This window comes from Chrysemys picta, chromosome 10 (assembly GCF_011386835.1).
Source record: "Chrysemys picta bellii isolate R12L10 chromosome 10, ASM1138683v2, whole genome shotgun sequence".
Taxonomy (NCBI): Eukaryota; Metazoa; Chordata; order Testudines; family Emydidae; genus Chrysemys; species Chrysemys picta.
The window spans coordinates 36,003,561-36,024,360 of NC_088800.1; the positions used below are offsets into that span (position 1 = coordinate 36,003,561).

Below are 20,800 nucleotides of genomic sequence, written 5' to 3' on the forward strand. Positions count from 1 at the left end.
TGAGATTTGAACCTATGATGCCAGGGAGTCTATACATGACAAATCTGACTTCTCCAACTATATATAAGATTGGGAAGGCTGGATGATAAAACCATGCTTTACATCAAATTGAAGCCTGTGTATTGGCTCCAGATCTTTTCTCAGTAGGTGCAGGCTAGTATTTTAATGATTTCAGCTTAATGAATGTGGGACCCCACTAGATACATCCTCCCAGTTTGACAGCAAACCATTGATAACCACTCTCTAAGTATAGTCTTTGAACCAGTTTTGTACCCACTTTATACTAATTTCATCTAGATCACATTTCCCTAGTTTGCTTATGAGAATGTTGTGTGGGACTGTGTCAAAAGCCTTACTAAAATCAAGATGTATCACATCTACTGCTTTCCCCCTATTCACTAGGCCAGTAGCCCTGTCAAAGAAGGAAATTAGGTTGGTTTGGCATGATTGTTCTTGACAAATCCATACCGGCTATTCCTTGTAACCCTATTATACTCTAGATCATCTAGATGCCTATAAATTGATGACTTAATAATTTGTTCCAGTATCTTTCCAGGTATCAAAATTAGGCTGATTAGTCCATAATTCCCTGAGTCCTCTTTTTTTTCACCATTTTAAAGATAGGTGCTATGTTTGCCCCTCTCCAGTCTTCTGGAACCTCACCCATCCTCCAGGAGTTCTCAAAGATAATTCCTAATGGTTCTGAGATTGCTTCAGCTAGTTTAAGTACTATAGGATTACTTTTATCAACTCCTGCTGACTGAATACATCTAATTTATCTAATGTTCTTTAACCTGCTCTTTCCCTATGTTGACTTATATTCCTTCCCTCTTGTTAATACTAATTTTGCTGAGTGTCTGGTCACCATTAACTTTTTTAGCGAATATTGAAGCAAAATGGACATTAAATACCTCAGCTTTCTTGATGTCATCCATTATTAGCTCTCCTTCCCCACTAAATACAGTACCTAAAGTTTCCTTAGTCATTCTCTTGCTCCTTTTGTATTTAAAGAACCTCTTCTTAATGACTTTTATGTCCCTTGCTTGGTGTCATGCTATCTGGAGTAGCTCACAACTCTGAATGCCTACCTCAGGGCAGACTGTCCGAAAACAGGGCAGACACCCCAAACTCATGGTATGTTCTATAATTAGATTTCACCAAGCCAGTGACAAAGGTGAACTCCTGGATCACTATACCAGTCTTAACGTGGAGTCACAGACAGTCCACTTAGACTTTCCAGTCTATCTTGCCACCCAGACAATCTGGACTTTGTGATAAATTGTAATAAATTGCCCTGGGAGGTTGTGGAATCTCGATCATTGGAGATTTTTAAGAGCAGGTTAGACAAACACCTGTCAGGAATGATCTAGTTAATACTAGAGAGCAGGGGACTCGACTAGATGATCTCTCGAGGTCCCTTCCCATCCTATGATTCTATGATAAAATGGTTACTTACACCAAAAATCACATCACATTTAGATTGCTTCCAGTCCCAAGACACCAGTCACTTACCCCAGATCAATTGGTACTCTAGATCAGTGGTTCTCAAACTTTTTTTTCGTGGACCACTTAAAAATTGCCAAGGGTCTCAGCAGACCACTTAATGATCTTTCCAAATGTTGTTTGTACCGTTAGCTAACTATCGTAAAGCACTTTGGATAAAAGCACTATATAAAAAAACGTTAATAATTAATATTTTTTGTTCAACAAATAAAAGCACACAACTCATATTTTAATATACGTAGTCTTACCTTTCTAATGCGATGGATGTGCCCTTTCTCCTCCACCGCGGCAGCCCCCGAGCTGGGGCTGGGAAGCGGGGAGTGTCTCTCCCTCGCCACAGCAGCCACAGAGCTGAGGCTGGGAAGGAGGGCTGTCTCTCTCCATCAGCCGCAGCGCTGGAGCTGGGGAAAGTTGCCTCTTTCTCTGGCCGCCACATCCTGCACATCCCAAATTCCCCACACCCCCTCTTCTTACCACACTGCCTACATGGCTCCACTAATTAGGTGGGTGGCCCTTCATTCTCTTGTGTGCGGCCGCCCAGGCATGCACCTTAGAGGGAACTATTCACGGACCACCTGAATGGAGTGGTCCGCAGACCACAGTTTGAGAACCTCTGCTCTAGATCTTACACCAAAGACAACACTGGGAGCCAATTCTATAGTAAACTAACTAAAGGCTTATTAACTAAGAAAAGGAAATGAGAGTTATTGAGAGGTTAAAGCAGGTAAAATATATACACATGTAAGTCACAGTTTGTAATTCCAAATGGTGACAATGATGTAATAAGCTGCCAGTTTCCCAAAAGTCATTTCAGGGTACCCAGATTGTCTCTGGGAATCTCCGTTTTGCATCTGGTACACTTTCTTGTAAGAGTCCAAACAATCCAGAGATCCAGGATCTTTCCTTAAATCCATACTTACATCATCTTCTCACAGAAAACAAGCTGACAGGGTCACTACCCATGTGGATTTTTCCTTTGATGATGGAGAGTGAGGAATACATTATGAGTCTTTGACTTCCAGTCAGCACACACAATGACCACTTGCTTTGAAATTAGCACTTTTCTGTTAAAGTTCTTCATTTGCATTCCACAAGGCTTCTTTCCCATTTGATGGGTTATTTAGTTACAGGGATATACACAATGAAAATGTTTACTACTACATATAACGAGATACAACAATGCAAGTAACATTCCACTAGTTTTCATGAAGTTTAAACACCAAATACATTCTTATACATTTAACAATCACTTTGATCTATACTAATACACAAGTGACTTGGCGTGGGGCTCTGGCATGAGCTGGCACCTGGTCTGCCAGTGTCACACTATGTATAATTCATTTTGTGCCTTGGACTTTCTGATTTTGTACCTACATGTTTGGGCTATTCTTTGTACTCCTCCTTAGCAGTCTGTCCTTGTTTCTACTTTTTGTAGGATTCCTTTTTGATTTTCAGGTCATTAGAGAGCTCGTGATGGAGCCATACTGTCCTCTTACGATTCTTCTTATCTTTACTCAAAAACAGTTGATGGGACTTTGATCAAACTTTCCTTTAAAAATATACCACATTAGAAAATTTCAGCCCGGAAGGTAGACGCTTTAGGGAGCTATGAGCTTCTCAATACAAAGCTCATCCTGGGAAGTGTTTTGTAGCCTTATCTACAATAGTCTGTACCTTTAGCCTGCTATAGGCCCCAGTTCAGCAAATCACTTAAGCATGTGCTTAAGTCTCATTAAAGTCAATGGAAAGTAAGTAAATGCTTTGCTGCTTTAGGAGCATAATGAACAAACTTATAACTAGGTCCTAAGCCAATGGAAAGACTCCCATTGACTTCAAATGAGCGTTGGATCAGCCTGCAGTGCATCAGAATGAGTTTATCTAAATACATATGCAAATTCTGTTTTTAATCCGATTTTTAATTGCAAGTTTCTTAGATCAGTATGGTATATATGTTAGTCTATAAATTATTTATTATTTTAAGGCCAGATCATGCTTGCTCTATTCAGATGAATATTTTCATTAATTTCAGTTGGTCTACCTGCATGCGTAAAGTGATTAAGATTTAGACCCTAGCCTTTTGAATACTCAAGCATATAGGCACTCTAAGAATAAATTAATTGGCTTTTATTGTGTTACAGGCATACGGTATATGAAATAATGCTTTGGAAATTGCTATACTAGTAATTATAGTAGTACTTCTAGTAGTTATACTAGCAATTTTAGGTTAATTATTTGCTATTAAGGGATTGCTGAGGTTCATACTGTCAATATATTAAACATCTTTATCATATCCTATACATTTTTAGCTTATTTTATGAATTTTTGCAAAAAGAAGTATAGGATACCTAAATGATTTGAATGATGCAATTTGTAATTGACTTAAGTAATGTTTAAAACTTAGGAGACATTTTAGTAAAATAATGGCAGTTTTTCAATGTGAATGTCAGCTATACCCTAACTTCATACATTTGTGTGGCACTCATTTTAATATACTCCTAATTAATAAGAGTACATTTTTGTCTTTCACCAACAGTCTCCTTAACTTCATTGTTGCTAATTACATGCACTGTATAACCCTGGAAATAGCTTTTAAAAGTCTCTCATTATATCACTCAGATTCATTTTTATTTTTTATCACTACAGTTTCCCAAATACTTAATTTAAAAGGGCAGTGGCTTGTTTTGTTTAGATTTATATTTTGGACTTTTACATTGTTTTTTACAATTTAGGGTTGAATATTGGTGCTTGTGACAGCAAGGCACATCAGCTGCTGCCAATGGCTTCATTCTAGCAAGCTTGTCCACTACAGTTTTGGTGTTGCACCTCAGTCCTGTGATACAGCACAAATGCACAGGCATATGTTTGGCCTTGGGCAAAGATTGCCTGTTATGCCAAACAGGTTTATGAGCTTGATAGGTAAAAACATTCTCTAGATACTAGACCAATCATTATACATGAGAACCAAGGAGAGGTTTCCTAAAGATGCTAAGGGATTTAGCAGCACAAGTCCCACAGAAGTCATTCAGACTTGTGCTCCTAAATCCTTTCACCTTAACTAACACTCTCATATGTACAGGTCTGTACAGTATGTAGAGAATAAGCTCCGTGGACTTTCTGAGGACTTGTGCTCCTAAACCTCTTCGCCTCTTTTGAAAATCTGCCCCTAAGACCTTGCCCATCACTGTAAATTTTCTGATTGTTTAAAGCCAAGCCTGTAATGTTATTTAAACGTAAGGGTGTATTGCGCGGGGGGCTGGAAAGCTACAATACATTTTCAAAGTTCTATGATGAGGCAGTCTTAACCCAGAATAGAAGCATCACCAAAAAAAGGGGTGGGTGGCTTTTGTGGGAAATAAAACTGCTGTACAAACTACATTATATGAAAATGAATGTTACACTAACTGCAACTGAGTTCTAGATAATACATTTTACCTCTTGTAGAAACCTTGCCTTGAAATGCTGAAAATTCTCTGCAGAGGAGCTGAAGTTAGTTAAATACTGGAACAACTGCTGATTTATTTGCATCTTTCAACATGACCAATCCCCAGTAAGTACGATATGAGAAAGTTACAAATGCTTTTCCATTCAATGAGTCAAATCCCATTCATGTAAAATCCTCTGTGCCAAATTCTCCTGATCCCAAGGAGGTTGCCTCAGTATTCCTGGGAGGAGAATTTTAAGTTTGGGGTAAGAGATGCAGGATTTGCTCAGTTGTCTGCAGACCCGGAATTAGTGCAACAACAACAAAATGAATATTGTAAACTTTTCTAAAGTATTGTTAATAGTGAATTACCAAGAACTAATATATAAAATTATTTTCGGGTCTATCTACATTTTTGTTGTCCTGCCAACAAGCCTGTGTTAAGACTATTTGTCAACACTGTTTCATTTGCTTTTTCACTGTCACTTCATTATCTATCTCTCATTTAATCTACTTAAGAGTCCAAAAGGTTAAAAAAAAAAAACAGTTGGAAGCTGAAAGGGCTTCTCTAACACTTTTCAGTTTGTTCTATAATACCGGTAGTCACACTGTGGTCCACTTCCAAAATAGCTAATATGTGGTATAAAAGCATTAAATCAGACAAGAGAAAAGTCTGGCCAAATATCAGAAAAAAATCTCCTGCTAATTAGATCTTTTTAGACAGTGAAATTATTTTCAGTGGAAGTGGTAAAAGTCTCATTCCTTGAGACATGTAAAATTAGATTGGACAAAGAACTAAATAAAGGGACACTGGCTAGATGACCCAAAGGATCTTTTGCACTAATTTCTATGATTGTGTGAAACAATATAGGTCATTGTAAGCCTTTTACTTCAGTCATAATAGTGTCTTCACATTGTTAAAGTGACCTTCCCAGGTAATCCGTGCAGTGGTTCTACTCCATTGTAATTCTAATGCTTAGACTCTGAGCAATACTGCCTTTTCCCACCTCTTCAACTTAGACTTTTATCCTTCTTCATCCACGTCTTATGTTCCTGGCTCCAAACTCTTACAAGACACACGATTTAGGCAAGAGCTCTTCTAAATTATTCAGGTTTTGTGAGAAAGATGAAGTCTTATTCAAGTTGGTTGAATAACTGGAGGATTATAATAAGCTCTTTTAAAAAAAAATCAATGCAACTTTTGCAGTCAAATAAGAAAGGAAAGTTGCATGTAAGGCACTTTTTAACTGTATTCCTAAGAAAGGTGCGATGGTTGGGAAAGTATTTTTCTATCTGTTAAAAACTTGAATGAAATAGCCTGGCATTTCTTCAGAAGTTAACAAGCTCTCCCAGATTAAAGCTAAAGAGGTTTATGTTTACGACACAATGTGAGTCAAATGGAAAGGGAGGCATTCATTGGAGTCCGCAAAGAATCTATACCTGCTGGGACTTGACAGGCAAACCCTCTACACTAACAGAGTTGTCCATCACATATACTATATATTAAGTACTGGGCAATAACTTATTTTTTCTCTAAGTAAGTGGTATCTTATTGTAAGTCATATAGACACACATACATAGAATCATAGAATATCAGGTTTGGAAGGGACCTCAGGAGGTCATCTAGTCCAACCCCATGTCCCAGATCCCTAAATGGCCCCCTCAAGGATTGAACTCATAACCCTGGGTTTAGCAGGCCAATGCTCAAACCACTGAGCTATCCCTTGGTTTTACCCTTGTATGCGTGCATGGAGTTTCCATTAACATTAAGAAGGATAGAGAATGCATGACCAGTTTTAAAATTATGTTCTACACATATATGGATGGGAAGAATTTATCTGGGATCCTCCTATAATTTTATTCCTCTTCTTACTCAATAACTCTCCTCAGAAATCCTAGAGCATTAGCAACCCTTTCTCTGGTTGAGTAGGGCAAGATGTGGCAGCATTCAGAACTTTTCTAAATATTGACCAGAGGTCAATGAAGGGCAATAGAATGTATGTATTACCTTAGAGCAGTGGTTCTCAAACCATGGGGAAGGCCTCCCAATGGAAGCACAGGAATGTGTCAAGGGAATGTGCTTCTTTTTAAAAAAAAAAAAAGAGCTCTGGCTGTCAGCCCTGGCTGGCTCTGGCTCATGCAGAAAGGCCATGCACACCCAGGAGGCGGAGATAAATGGGACAGCCAGAGCCTGTCCCCCAGGGCTAACAGCTGGAGCACCACCACTTAGGCTCTCCTCCCTCCACCCCCTCAATCCCTCAGCAGGAGGCAGCCCTGGCTTGGGGTTTCCTTCCCCATTTCCTCCACCAACGCCTCAATCCCTCGTCTCAATGCAGCGGGGCTCTGGCTGTCAGCCCCAGAAGAGCAGCAGCAGCGCAGAAGTAAGGGTAGCAATGGGGCACTAAGTCTGTTGTGAAAAGTGATATTGATGAATATTACTTTTCTCATTACCACCCTTACTTCTGTGCTGCTGCTGCTGCTGGGTGCCCTGCCGGCAGATGCTGCTCTCTGCTCTGCCTTCAGAACTGGGTGTTGGTATATATACTTGGGAAGGGGGCGTAAGCAACTACAGACACCAAGAAGGGGAGCCCAATCAAATAAGTTTGAGAATCACTGCCTTAGAGTGATTTGTACACTGGTCAGTAAAGTGCTTGATCATTGTTCACTGATCTCACTACAAGGAAGGGGGTTAGTTCATGTAACTACATGCCTTCGTTTCATTGACTCTCTTTTCTACTTTGCAAGTATACTTTGCTACATAGTTCATAGTTTGTTTCTTTGTGTGTTTGTTGAATATTTATGTTTATATTTTATGTGCATGAAAAGGCTTCAGCTCTGCAGTCTGAATCCAATTTTGCCCTTGTGTGCATGTGAGGATGTTATTAACCTCAGTGGGAGCGACCTTTCACAGATGAGGATAGATTTTGGCCCCATAAAACATTTCTCCACATGTATTATCAAAAATGACACATAAATACCAGTAATCAAGCCTTTTTCCTTCATTATGGGAAATTTTAGTCCTGCTACTTGTGGAAGTTTCCCATTCCTTACTGCGTATATTTTTTTCCGTTTGCTTATTCATCATTTTAGGCCTACAATAGAAGGTGGAGTTTCAGAAGTTGAGATCATTTCACAACAAGTAGAAGAGGAGACCAAAAGCTTAGCTCCTGTACAACTTGTTAACTTCACTTATCGAGATTTACCCCTTGCTGCGCTTGATCTCTCTGTGGCAGGGTCCCAGCTCTTGTCAAATTTGGATGAGGAGTACCAAAGAGAAGGGTAAGTGCAAAGGGTATCCTAAAGGATTTTCATGGTTTACAGAAGGGAAAGCCATGAGATGGAGAGAGAAGGCCAGCCAATTTCACTTGAATCCATTCTAAAAGCATCTTTTCCTAATGTAGCTATTTAGTTGTTTTCAGACTCCTTGCAATAAAGTAATTTCTGGCTCCCGTGTGAACACAGTGCATATTAGGAAACTGCTGTCAGAGAGAAAACTAAAGCTTGGTCTATACTAAAATGTTAGGTCAACCCAGCTACGTCACTCAGGGGTGTGAAAAATCCACACCCTTCAGCGATGTGGTTAAGCTGACCTAACCCCTGGTGTAGATAGTGCTCGGTCAACTGAAGAATTCTTCCTTCGACCTAGCTACTGCCCCTTGGGGAGGTGGATTACCTGCTGCGATGGTAGAACCTCTCCCGTCAGTGTCTACACTAAAGTGCTACAATGGCACAGAAATGCTGTAGCATTTCAAGTGTAAACAAGCCCTAAGTTGAGTCTTTTGCCCTGACTTTTGGCTCTTCTCCATAAAAACAAAACAAAACAAAAAATGCAGAAAAGCCATTCCATAGGTCCTCTGTGACAGATGTCTCAGGAGAGTGTTCCATGGTGAGATGCAGGGGTCAGTGACGGTGGTCCACATGTTTGAGTGGACATTTCTTGACCTGGTGATTATGACTATGCAACACAACTTCCTAAGCCTCATGCAGATTATTTCTGTTTCTAAAAGAAGAATTTGCTCTGGTAGGCTGTGAATGAGGCTGTTGATATTCAGAATATATATCAGGGATCGGCAGCTTTGGCACGGAGCCCATCAGGGAAAGCCCCTGGCAGGCCGGGCTGGTTTGTTTATCTGCCGCATCCGCAGGTTCGGCCGATCACAGCTCCCACTGGCTGCGGTTTGCTGTCCCAGGCCAATGGGGGCTGCAGGAAGTGGCGTGGGCCGAGGGATGTGCTGGCCGCCCTTCCTGCAGCCCCCATTGGCCTGGGACAGCGAATCACGGCCAGTGGGAGCTGCGATCAGCCAAACCTGTGGACGCAGCAGGTAAATAAACCGGTCTGGCCCGCCAGGGTGCTTACCCTGACGGGCCGCATGCCAAAGGTTGCCGATCCCTGATATATATGCACAATAATGTTGTTGATAGAACATACATGCCGATTCTGGCTACATTTACACAGGGAGTCCAAATCAAGTTCATTATATTTGTTAGAAAATGTCTTTGGAAATGAGAGAATTAAAACACCTACTAAATATACTCTTCAACTGAGTATATTAAAGGTAAAAGAATGTTTAATACTGAATCACAATATATATGAGAACGGCAAAGCATTTTACCTAGATCCATTATTTTTATAAGTAGTGGTTTGTAAGTAGCTACCTTAAAAATGTAACAAACCTAGCACCTTGATTGTCTAAAAGGCAGGGAATACCCATAGTGGGGGAGTGTAGAAGGCTCTGTTCTGCCTTAGACATATGGATGCAACTTCTGTTGGTCTGAAGGCCAAATTGAGCTTTTTACAAAGGCCAGTTAACAAGTCAAAATTTCACTGTAATTTACAGGTAAAACAAGTAGCATGTAAACATATTTTACTTATGGTAGTAGTAAGAGTTGTTTATATTTATGCCTGTATCTGTAATTTTCACTCCATGCATCTGAAGAAGTGGGTTTTTTACCCACGAAAGCTTATGCCCAAATAAATCTATTAGTCCTTAAGGTGCAACTGGACTCCTCCTTGTTTTTATGGATACAGACTAATACAGCTACCCCTCTGATAACTGACTGCACAGTGACTCATTTGGAAAGCTGTCTCCCTTAGTGTGTGAAGCTATATAAAAGTAGCATCACCTTTGATAAGGAGACCAATTGCCCAACATTGGATTATATAGCTACTGTTCATTACTATTTCAGTTTATATCATACCAAATGTATATAGTTACTTTTACTGCATGATTTATCTAAAAACACTTCACAGTAAATCAATCTGAGATTTCAAGATGAAGACGTATAAAAAGGTTTATATAAGCTTCAAATTGTTGACAATTAGATATGTTTTAATCTACTCTTAGAAATCAGCAAAGATGAGACATCCTTGATCTGCACTCAGCAGGTATTCCATGCTGCAGTCAGGAAGCAGAATGAGGGGAAAGTTCTTGCAACTAGTTTTTTTTCCAAATTGGACTTCATGAGATATCTTCAGAAATTCCAAACAAGGGGAAATAAATTTCAGTTAGATTATATAAATATGATGCAATGCCACATGTGTCTGAAGAGGCACTTTATAATTAATTTGAGTATGCAGGTGTAAGCCTGAGGCTATACTGCTATTGGATAAATATAAAACAAGGTTAGTGCAAGTATTCAGCCCTAGTAGCTGCAGATTTTACCATCTGAAGATCCATTCTTCAAGGTCCAAAGATCCGTTACAATGGGTACTTCAACCTGCTTGCATCCTGGGTGCAGAAACAGACCTGTCAGTCACAGAGAGCAGGGGAATGCCCCTCTCTCTGAAATTCCCCCCGGATTTATCTGCCTCCGCAGTGGCCAGTGGCTCAGCCAGGCCTCCCTGCTATGAAGCTTTTCTGTGGAAAATTCCAGACTTTATTTCAAATTTCTGACTAACAGATTGGTTGAAAAATGTGTCTGTCTAATTCCCAGCGGTGTCACAGGACTTCATTTGCCTTGTGGGGAGATTGCCCCCTCAACTGTGCTTCCCCTTTGGAGGCATTTGCAGCGGTTGGTGCTCCTGCAGGTTTCAGGGAGTGAGTTAGGCTGAAAAAAGTCAGAGGCAAAGGGAAAGGTCTGTGTGGTCTGCTTCACCTTCTTACCTACTGTTTTTTGAGGGAGCTCGGCTGTTCTATGGGCAGAGCACAGCTTCCTCCTCACAGCCCAAACTGGGCAGGGTCACCTCAGTCCACCCTTCCCCAGGCAGGAAAGAAACTTGGTAGGATTGGAATAGCCGGCTCCAGGGGAAAGCAGCTCCTCCACCCCTATCTCCACGATGGGAATGACTTCAGAGAGGCAGTGTGCCAGATGGTAGATTACACATAAATCCCAATAATCCACACCAGCAACCATGCTCCCAGCTGTGAAGGTCAGTCACCTCCCTCCCTCCCTTTATCTCCCCGCAGGCTGTAGATGGACACAGCACAGACTCTGCCAACATCACAGACTGCAGCAAGATGTCTTTGGGGCTATCTCCCTCTTCCAGCTGCCACCCCACCTCTATAACAGGCGTCCTGGGATTCCCAGGCTGCCATCTCCAGGGAAAACACGCAACCATATGGCCGATCTACTTCCGATGCGGTAGAGAGGGGTAGAGCTTCTGTGAAAGCCCATCTTTGAACCTCAGGCCTGTACCTTCCTGAGAGACCCAAAAGGGGCCCATGTTGGGTAGAGGATACAACATGTCCCAGCCTCTTTGAAAACAGGGAGATTGCTAGCCACTTGAACTATTTTTGGAGCAGTCTCTGAGCCCAGTTTCTCTCTCCCATCTGAAGCAGGATTATGGAGACAAATTCCCAACGGGTAATTAATTAAACTTAGTGGTGTTTTCCCTGCTCACCTTCACAGAGTTCAGTGTGGCAGATCTATGCAAAAAGAACCAGGCCAGAGACTTGTGCAGACCCCTCTGGGCATGCCTGCACATACACACACACACAAGAGGGAATTCTTCCTTTTTTGGGGGGAAGGCCTGCTGTCTGAATCAGAGTTAGGGGATCAAATAATAAAAATATATTAACAACAAACAAACAAACCAAAAGAAGTGGAGGATAGACTTTTAGGCAGAGTACAGAGTATTGTGAAACTATGCTTAGGACAGTGGTTCTCAAACTTTTGTATTGATGACCCCTTTTGCCCAGCAAGCCTCTTAATGCGACCCCCCCTTATAAATTAAAAACACATTTTTATATATTTAACACTATTATAAATGCTGCAGGTGAAGCGGGGTTTGAGGTGGAGGCTGACAGCTTGCAACCCCCCCATGTAATAACCTTGCAACCCCCTGAAGGGTTACAACCCCCAGTTTTGAGAACCCCTGGCTTAGGAGGTCTGCAGCTGCCCTGGAACTTACCCTACAGGCTGTTGCAAAGTCTGTAGTTTAATTACTATGTTAAACAAGTGAAACATAGCCTTGAGAGTCTTCAGGAGGCCTTAATGCAAGTGTATAAAGAGTGTCCATGCAAGAAGGTCAAAGTGTTAGCAGCATGCTCAAGTAAAGGAAGTTTTGTGTGAATCTCAACATTAAGTGCTTCCTTAGGGCAACAACCCTTATAGATTAAACTCCTGAAAGTCTCATAATACTTCATATCCGTTAAAATATACTGCCTATAGCTACTATATCCCGTCAGACAAGTATTGAAGTTGGGAGTTTTCTCAGATGAGACAGAGCTAGTTCTGTGCTTCTAATTCAGACAAGTAGTCTTCAAGCTGTCCTACTATTGATTCCTAGAAGTAAAGTGAAAAAATATTCTTTCTTCTGTTAAGCATCAAAGTCTAGTCCTTAGGACTACTGACAGCCTTAGGCCAGAGAAGTTATATCCCCTGTATTAAGATTTGCTAGGTGGTCAGATGACCATCAATACATAAACTCACCAAAATTTAACATATTGGTTATCTGGTCTTTAACCAATGCCATTTTTTGTCAGAAGGCTTCTCCACACTATAGAGTGCAGGGGAAGATGGAGGATATATAATATGCCTCATTTGGAATGTCCGTACCTAAAAAGATAAGCCTGTTCCTGACCCTGGAGGAACACCGCATTGAAAATCCTATTGTAACAGATCCATGGACCTTAGCACAATGAAGTATAGAAAAATGTGTGTCTGCCACAGATCAGATAATGCACTTGTCAGAGGGTGAGTACAAAATAACCAAAAGGTTCTATTCAACCCTCAGTGTTACTGTGATGTTCTCATTAAGGCTATTGGGAGTTGTTCATGATATTGGAGAGAGTGGACGCCAAAGTAGAAGTGTTATTGTAAGGGAAATTGTTAACCAGAAATCTAGTGAGTGTTTAAAAATGAGTTAAAAGTAGCTTCAGGTGCCGCTCCTAATTTTTATGGTTTATGTTGGTATTTTCTATTTTATAAAAATATTTTCTCTCCCCACTGCCATGTAAAAGATCCACACAACTAATGGGAAATTGATGGGAAAGAGTGAAATTGACTATAGACAGAAAATATTAAATGCACAAATAAACAAACACATTGAAAAAATACTAGATCAGTATTTTTTAAATCTCATAATAAATTAAAAAACTTAGCCAAAAGTGAAAATGTTTTGGGTTTTGTTTTTGGTGTGTGGGGGGGGGGTGGATTGGGGGTGTGTGTGTTTAATTTAAGTAATGGACAGTGTCCCTAAATATGAAAAAAAAAATTGTCTGGTCCATATCTTGTGCTGGTTATGTGTTTTATCTGGTGGATATCCCTGTATGATTTTTTTTAACTATTTGTCTTAGTTTGTTGCTTCTGTACTGAGCCACATTTTAAATCTACTTACATTTGCTTATGTAGAGAGTAAAATAAACTATAGAAAATTATTTAAGAAAAAATGATGGGAAGTAGGATAAGAGGAGGAACAGAGAAGAGAGAGCAGCGAAATAGGAACATTGTGGGCTGGAATTTGGAACAGCTGGGGACGTTAAAAATGGTCAAAGACTTGTCAACAATATTAGGAAGTTAAACATGGGAGAATAATAAACCTTCATGCTTTTAATTTTCAAATCATTTTACAAACAGTAATTAATGCATTCAATCTTCCTGTGAGAAAGGGATGGAAGTATCATTATCTACATTTTACAAATAGGGAAACTGAGGTACAGAATTTAAAAGTCAAATTTTCAAAAGTGACATTTGATTTTTGGTGCTGTAATTTTTAGGTAGTGAGTTTAGGTCATTTTATTCAGTGGGAGCAGAATCATGGCCCTGAAGTATGAATTTCAGAGATGCTGAGCACTGGCAGCTCTCAGTGAACTCAATAGTAAAACTTCCATCGACTTTAATGGTGCAGGATCAGTCCCTTGGTGACTTAAGATAGTCACTAGCCTAAGGCCAAACAACAAGTCCTTGTATTTACAATAACCCTTCTAAAATTTTCTGTAAACAAAGCTGTTTGGATAGACTTTTTAAAAAAACTTTTCTGTGTTTATTTTAATGATTTCTTCTTGTGCAATGTTCTTGGCAGTCTTCTCCAGACGTGAAGTATAGAATTAAGGCTGGATTACATCTTTGTGCTGCTTCACTCCCCTTCTCCAGATGAAATGCCAGTGCATATTTATGTAGATGTGATTCAGGATTCTTGCACCTGAATCTCTCAGCCTTTGGATATTTTCAAAATTGCTTCTCTTTCTGATTCATCAAAGTTCTTTTCATAGTCTACACTGTAATAATAGACTCTACAGCAGTGTTTCCCAAACTTGGGACGCCGCTTGTGTAGGGAAAGCCCCTGCCGGGTTGGCAGGTTCGGCTGATCGCGGCTCCCACTGGCCGCGGTTCACTGCTCCAGGCCAATGGGAGCTGCGGGAAGCGGCGGTCAGTACGTCCCTCAGCCCGTGCCGCTTCCCGCAGCTCCCATTGGCCTGGAGCAGCGAACCGCGGCCAGTGGGAGCCACGATCGGCCGGACCTGCGGACGTGGCAGGTAAACAAACTGGCCCGGCCTGCCAGGGGCTTTCCCTACACAAGCGGCATCCCAAGTTTGGAAGACACTGCTCTACAGCATGGCTTGTTTTATTCCACAATGACCTGATTCCACTGTTTGCAGATGAACCACAGTAAAATCACTTTAATAAAATTAGAATAATAAAGTCGAGGTGAAATACTGGCTCCAGTAAAGTTTGGGAGCTTCACCATTGACTTCACTTTGGGGCCAGGATTTCACCAGGACGTTGTTCACCAGTACTATTGTGATGAGCTGATATAACCCTGACACAATGTGGCATAACCTGTAGTTGTATAAAATAGGTCCCTCATGTTTCTCTTATCTTGAATGAATTCCTCTCCTACAGTTCTTCAAATTTCTTGTTCTCTATCTTATGGTGGGCCATGCAAGGTAACTCCAACTCTTCCTGTTACTGTGAACATTTCTGTGCTTTTAGAGATCTGTTAGTTATTTCTGCTTTGTAATAAAGAAGTGATGTTTGGGGGTAAAGGAATGTTTTATTTTTCCAAGATATAAAATTGCATACTGACTATCTCTGCATAGCATTCTTCATATCTTTTTAGAATCTATAAAGCTTTTGGTTAAGTTTGTGAGATACAGAAAGCAGCACATTATTCACAAGATTACAGGTATTGTGTTAATTGAAGAAATAACTGGAACCTAATCCTACAAGGATTTATGCACATGCATAACTTTACATGTATGTGTTAACTATGTAAATATTAACTATGTGCATAAGTCTTTACAAGATCAGAGCTATAGTAGTGATATTTCATGGAAGATTTTGCACAGCAGCTGTGCAGTGCTGCATGTCAATACAATGCTTCAACCCAAACTACTTCTGTTACTACCATGGAATGTTGTGGGGTGTTTTCCTTCATTATTCTTTGTGTTGCTGTTGCTTTTTATTAGTTTTCTTGACGTGGTCAGTATTCTTATTCTAGATTTATTTTTCATCCTTGTTCCTGTTGTCTTGTAAAAGCTGTAAACATTCTGTTCTTTCTGGCATTTTACATTGCCTCTTCATTTTCATTTTGGTTTTTGTGATCTCATTTCTTATTTTATTTGTAAAACACCAAGAATGTGCTAATTTTGCTCCTTCAGACAGTTTAGTCTGGCTTCTATGTTTGCATCAGATGGTGCTAGATTCTTCATTATTTCTGTTTTTTTCCAAATCTTTGAATTTTTATTTTGATTTCTATCTAGTATTTTAATTGTTTGCTGCAAGACTTAGAGGGGGATTAACTAAAATGGGGTTAAGTTTCTGACTTTCTTCCTTGGTTTGCCACTTGATACTGTAAGGGCTTTTACTATCCTACATCACTCCTCTTAATTACTCTGTTCAACTCATAGAGGTCCATGAAGATATCAGACTGATCCATGATGAATTACTCAGCCCCAAGGAGGGAGATGAGATGGAGAGCTTTTAAGGCTGAACTGTATCATGCAGTGAGCAAGCTCTCTCTCTATTTACAAAAGTGATGTTTGGTTGGTTTTTTGGTTTTTTTTTTTAAACATATGCATAACTGCCAGACATGAACTGGGGCCAGAAAGATGGAACAAAAGCTGAACAGCGAAATGTACTGAAGGAGACTGTAATGATGATTTGTTCTCTTGTGCAGTACTACATCATTGTTACTCTGTGTGCTCTGGTCCAAATCTAAGACCTGCATTGCAGCAGAAAATGTTCTCCCTCTTTTCCACTTTGAGCATTCGGCACTCTAAATTCTGTGGGATAACTGGCTCTTTATTGCAAAACATATAAAATGTTGCACTGCTCAGTCAGTATGTTACAAACATGTTCCATGATTTCAAAATGTCTTTCTGATTCTTTTCTGACACAGATCATTCAAAATCTTCATGTGAACGTTCTTACCTCTGGTAGGTTGTTTCTGTATGTGTCATGGTGCACAAGACCCTTTCAGCCTGATCTACATTAGCCTTTCTCCCTAATATTTCCCACCACTACTCCCACTGGTATAGCTAAACCAGTGGAAGCACTAATACAGGTAATGCAGTGACTGCCCGTGTCTTAACCAAGATGCCATGAAGACCTGCTGTGCGTAGCTAGTAATTACACTAGTGGAGCTGCACCAGTGGTAGTAATGGTGGGAATTTCAGGGAAAAGGCCAGTGTAAGTGCAACTTGAATACTTGGTAGTGTGCACAGTATGGTACAAGCTCAGAAGCAAGCGCAGTTGGTTCTTCATATGCCTTACCCTACATATTTCACCTTTTGATAGGTTCCCATTTGCACACTCGCACACCTGTAATACTAAAGAAGGAAACTTTATACCAGAGCTGTCAGAAAAGAAAGGTTGCAAATCCCCTCAGTATTAAAACTTATTTAAAGAAATAATTCATGAAGTTATTCTTAGCTAAGCCTCTAAGGAGCAATCCAGTTGGAGGGTACAAGGCTGTACGTGTCTCTCAGAGTTCCTCAGGTCTTTGAGGTGCTACTTGCAAGCTCCTGCCAGGCTCTGCTGCCTCGCTTCCCTCAGCCAGGTCTAGGCTGCTACCCATATTTGCTTCATCACTTTCCAATCTAACTATCACTTCCTGGTCCGGGTCATGCCTTCTGTTGGCTAATTGCTAATCTGCATTTGTGTCCATCCCTAGATATAACCTGTTGCCCAATTTTAGCCTGCAAATCATTTTGAGGGAGGTGAATGCTTACTAATTAGCCAAAAAGGCTGGTTACTACACCATGAATGTTTGGTTGGTTGGTTTGTTTTGCAAGACAAGGAAACAGAAACAGTGACGGATGTTAGTAGTTGAATGAAGTGATTATGGTTGCTCATTACCAAAGAAATGTGGTAATTTTTTCCCCAATTATCTTCAGTGTTGAACATCTTTTTTAAAACCTGTGTATTAGTGCATTAAACTATGCTAGTAATAGATTGGCTTTTGTAAAAAGCCATGTTGAAAATGTCTTTTTAAAAAATTCCTGATCATTTCTATCAATATAGATTTCAAACACCCCATAATAAAACTGTGCACTTGTGTATTGACTTCCACGAAAAGATTCCAATATGCTTAATGAACATTAATTTGTTTTACCTCATATGGGTGTTGTGAGGCTAAGTATTAAAAATAAATTCACATTTAAAATAAAATGTTAGGAAAACTGTCCCATCTTCACTCACACGGTCAGTCCTGAGTTCAAAGTTCCATTTCCCCCCTTGCTTTGGATTTCAGAGTTTGCGATGTCTTCAGTTATTGTGGTGGAAACACAGACTCCTCACCCCAGGCTTGCTATGCCTGTGTCTAGTGGTCAGAGCAGATGACTTGCTGTGTGAGTTTGGGCAAATAGCTGAACCTCTCTGCATAATTTCTGTATATGTGAAGTGAGAATGACAACTAATGGTGTAAAATTCCTTGAAATCCTCAGATGACAGATTATACATGAGAGCATAATAAGTGAAAGAGCAGGTAGTTTTCCAGTTTTTAATTTTAAAATGTGTTTGTAATTTTGAGATAAAGATTCATAGTCTGTTAATTATAAAGAATCTTAAGCATTCTAATGCTTTGCAGTTCACCTTTAAGAACAATGCTTTCCAAACTATAATCCGATACTTTCGTTGCATAGTTTTTGTACAGAATGAAAAATTGCTACGTGCAGAGACTGCCAGTGCAGAGCTAGAGAGGCGAACTTTATTTTTCATGCGTTATCAGTTCTTTAAGTAGTTACTAACTTAAACAATGAAATAATAATGTTAATCATTATAGTGCCAGTGTGTAGTATATGCTAAGTAATGCAGTCTATTTAAGCGTATGTATGTTCAGTGTTCTTAGAAGTCTTGAGAATATTGAGATTTTTAAAGTATGTAGCTAGGCCCTCTACTGATCACACTGAGAATAGGAAAAGGGGAAAAGGAAAGAGTTAAGCTAAGGAAAAGGAAGAGCGAAGTATTGGTAAAATAGAAGAGAAAAAAGGTGTAAGAACAAGAGAGAAGCATTAGGAAAATAAATACGGCTATTCATTAAATATAACCACCAGGAGAGTGATCAGAAAATGATTCAAAACTAAAATAACAGCCATAATGAAGAATTAACCTGTTCTGAAATTAATTAAAAAAAACCCCTACCAATAAATCTAATGGCAAAAGGTCTCAGTCCACATAAAGGTCTGTCCCCAGACAGTTTGGAGGATTAGCACTTAAGTATAGTGGTTAAAATATGTAAACAGGAAGCAGGAGTTAGAGGTTCTGTTCCCTGCTCTGCCACAGCTCTCTGTGTGCCTCCGTTTTCCTGCCTGTTAAGAGCAGGGCCAGCTCCAGGCACCAGCTGAGCAGGCTCGTGCTTGGGGTGGCATTCTGCCCAATCCTTTTTGTTTTTTGCTTCGCCACTCCGGCCGCCCTGCAGGTTTTTGAGTTTTTTTGCTTTGCCGCTCCAGCCACCCTGCAGGGTTTTTTTTCTTTTTAGTTCGCCGTTCCGGCCGCCCTGTAGGGGGCAGCAGCGCGGAGGAGGGGAGCGCCCTGCTGGGAGCGGGCTGTGCACTCCATCTGCCCCAGCCGGTGCCAGGTCTGCAGTAAGCCCGGCAGCACAGCCCGCATCATTCCCTGCCCACCGACCGGACAGCGCGGAGCCCTCCCGGTAGGCGGCGCAGCGGGAGGGGCCGCGTGGCAAGCGCCCCGCTGAAGGAAGCCCTGGCTGCCCCCCTTCTCTCTCTCTCTCCCTCCGCTCCCTCCCCCCCGCTATCCGGGGCGCACACTCCGCTGCCCGGGGCACGTCTGCAGCGCAGGGAGTCCCCCTGCACCCTGGCTCCGGCCGCCCACACGGGTTCTTTTTTGTTTTTTGGGGTTTTTTTTGCTTGGGGCGGCAAAAAAGCCAGAGCTGGCCCTGGTTAAAGGGTACAAATGTACCAAGCTGGCTTACCAGGGATCTTGAGAGTGAGGCTTAGCTTATTTATGTTTGTGAAGCAGCTTAAGTTCCTTGGATAGAAGAACGTCAGAGTATTTTTTCAATTTTCCCACAAAAAGAGCAAAAATTCTGAAAAAGATCAACTTTTGCTTCACTTTTCAGTGATGTTCTTTATAGCTTGTGGCATTGGTAGTGCTTTCAAAGCCAAGTTCTATAGACCGAACTAGCGCGGAAGTTTGCAGTGTTGTTGTAGACACATTGGTCCGAGGATATTAGAGAGACAGAGTGGGTGAGGTAATATATTTTATTGGACCAACTTCTGTTGGTGAGACAGACACGCTTTTGAGCTCTTCTTAAGGTCTGGGAGCAGTTTTGAGCACTGGACTGGGATCTAGAAGATAAGGGAATACATCAGCTTCCATCTATGAGATACTTTTTTCCCTGTTGACCAAATTGCAATTTTTCTGTGTGCCCCAGACAGCAGGGAGGATTTTCCCCCTTGTTTTACCTCAAAACCCTGTTTCTTCCCAGCGGCCTTATGTTTGAGCCACCAGCAAAGTAGGACTGAATGCAACTCCTTTAGGAGCCTGTCACTGTCTCACCTTAAAACTGGGCAGAAGGTTAGCAGCACCCCTTTTTCCCAACCACCTGTGTGCCTTTAATTTTTCTTTTTTTTCCCCTCTCCTTTTGGTGTTTTAGTTTTTTTGTTTTAATAATAGTTTAAAAATCTAGAACTCCCAGTCTTTTACAGTTCATGTAGTAGTGTTTTGTTTCACATTTTTTCAGTCAGCATGTGTGAGACAGAGAAGCAATATCAGGTGATTTCAGACGTTTACTCCAGAGTCTTGATGCATTTGAACTAAGGATAGGTCTATGTACTGTAAACCTTGCCAGATCTTTCAAGTTTAAAGTGTCTGCACAGGAGGTCTTTTAGGGTTAGTTAATCAATCCACTGGGGGAAGGAGCATTTCACTGAAACGCTCTGTTCTGAAGAGACTCCTGAGAGCTCTAAGTCCCTGAGTGATGCTTACGTAGCATTGAGACATTCCCTTGTCTCATTTTTGAAGATGTGGCTT

The 20,800-nt window shown here is 40.8% G+C and overlaps 1 protein-coding gene across 9 annotated transcripts in view; it reads left to right on the forward strand.

Moving 5' to 3' along the window:
* TMEM266 (transmembrane protein 266) overlaps positions 1–20,800 on the forward strand; it is a 129,463-nt gene that overhangs the window by 44,964 nt on the left and 63,699 nt on the right. For 8 of the 9 annotated variants that reach the window (XM_065558381.1, XM_065558388.1, XM_065558380.1 and 5 more), the window contains 2 exons: positions 4,945–5,050; positions 8,015–8,203. The exons of the other annotated variant lie outside the window; for it this stretch is intronic. In XM_065558381.1, coding sequence (XP_065414453.1) covers positions 5,037–5,050; positions 8,015–8,203 — 203 coding nt within the window. In that variant the 5' untranslated portion in view covers positions 4,945–5,036. The remainder of the gene's footprint in view (positions 1–4,944; positions 5,051–8,014; positions 8,204–20,800) is intronic. 9 annotated transcript variants of the gene reach the window in all.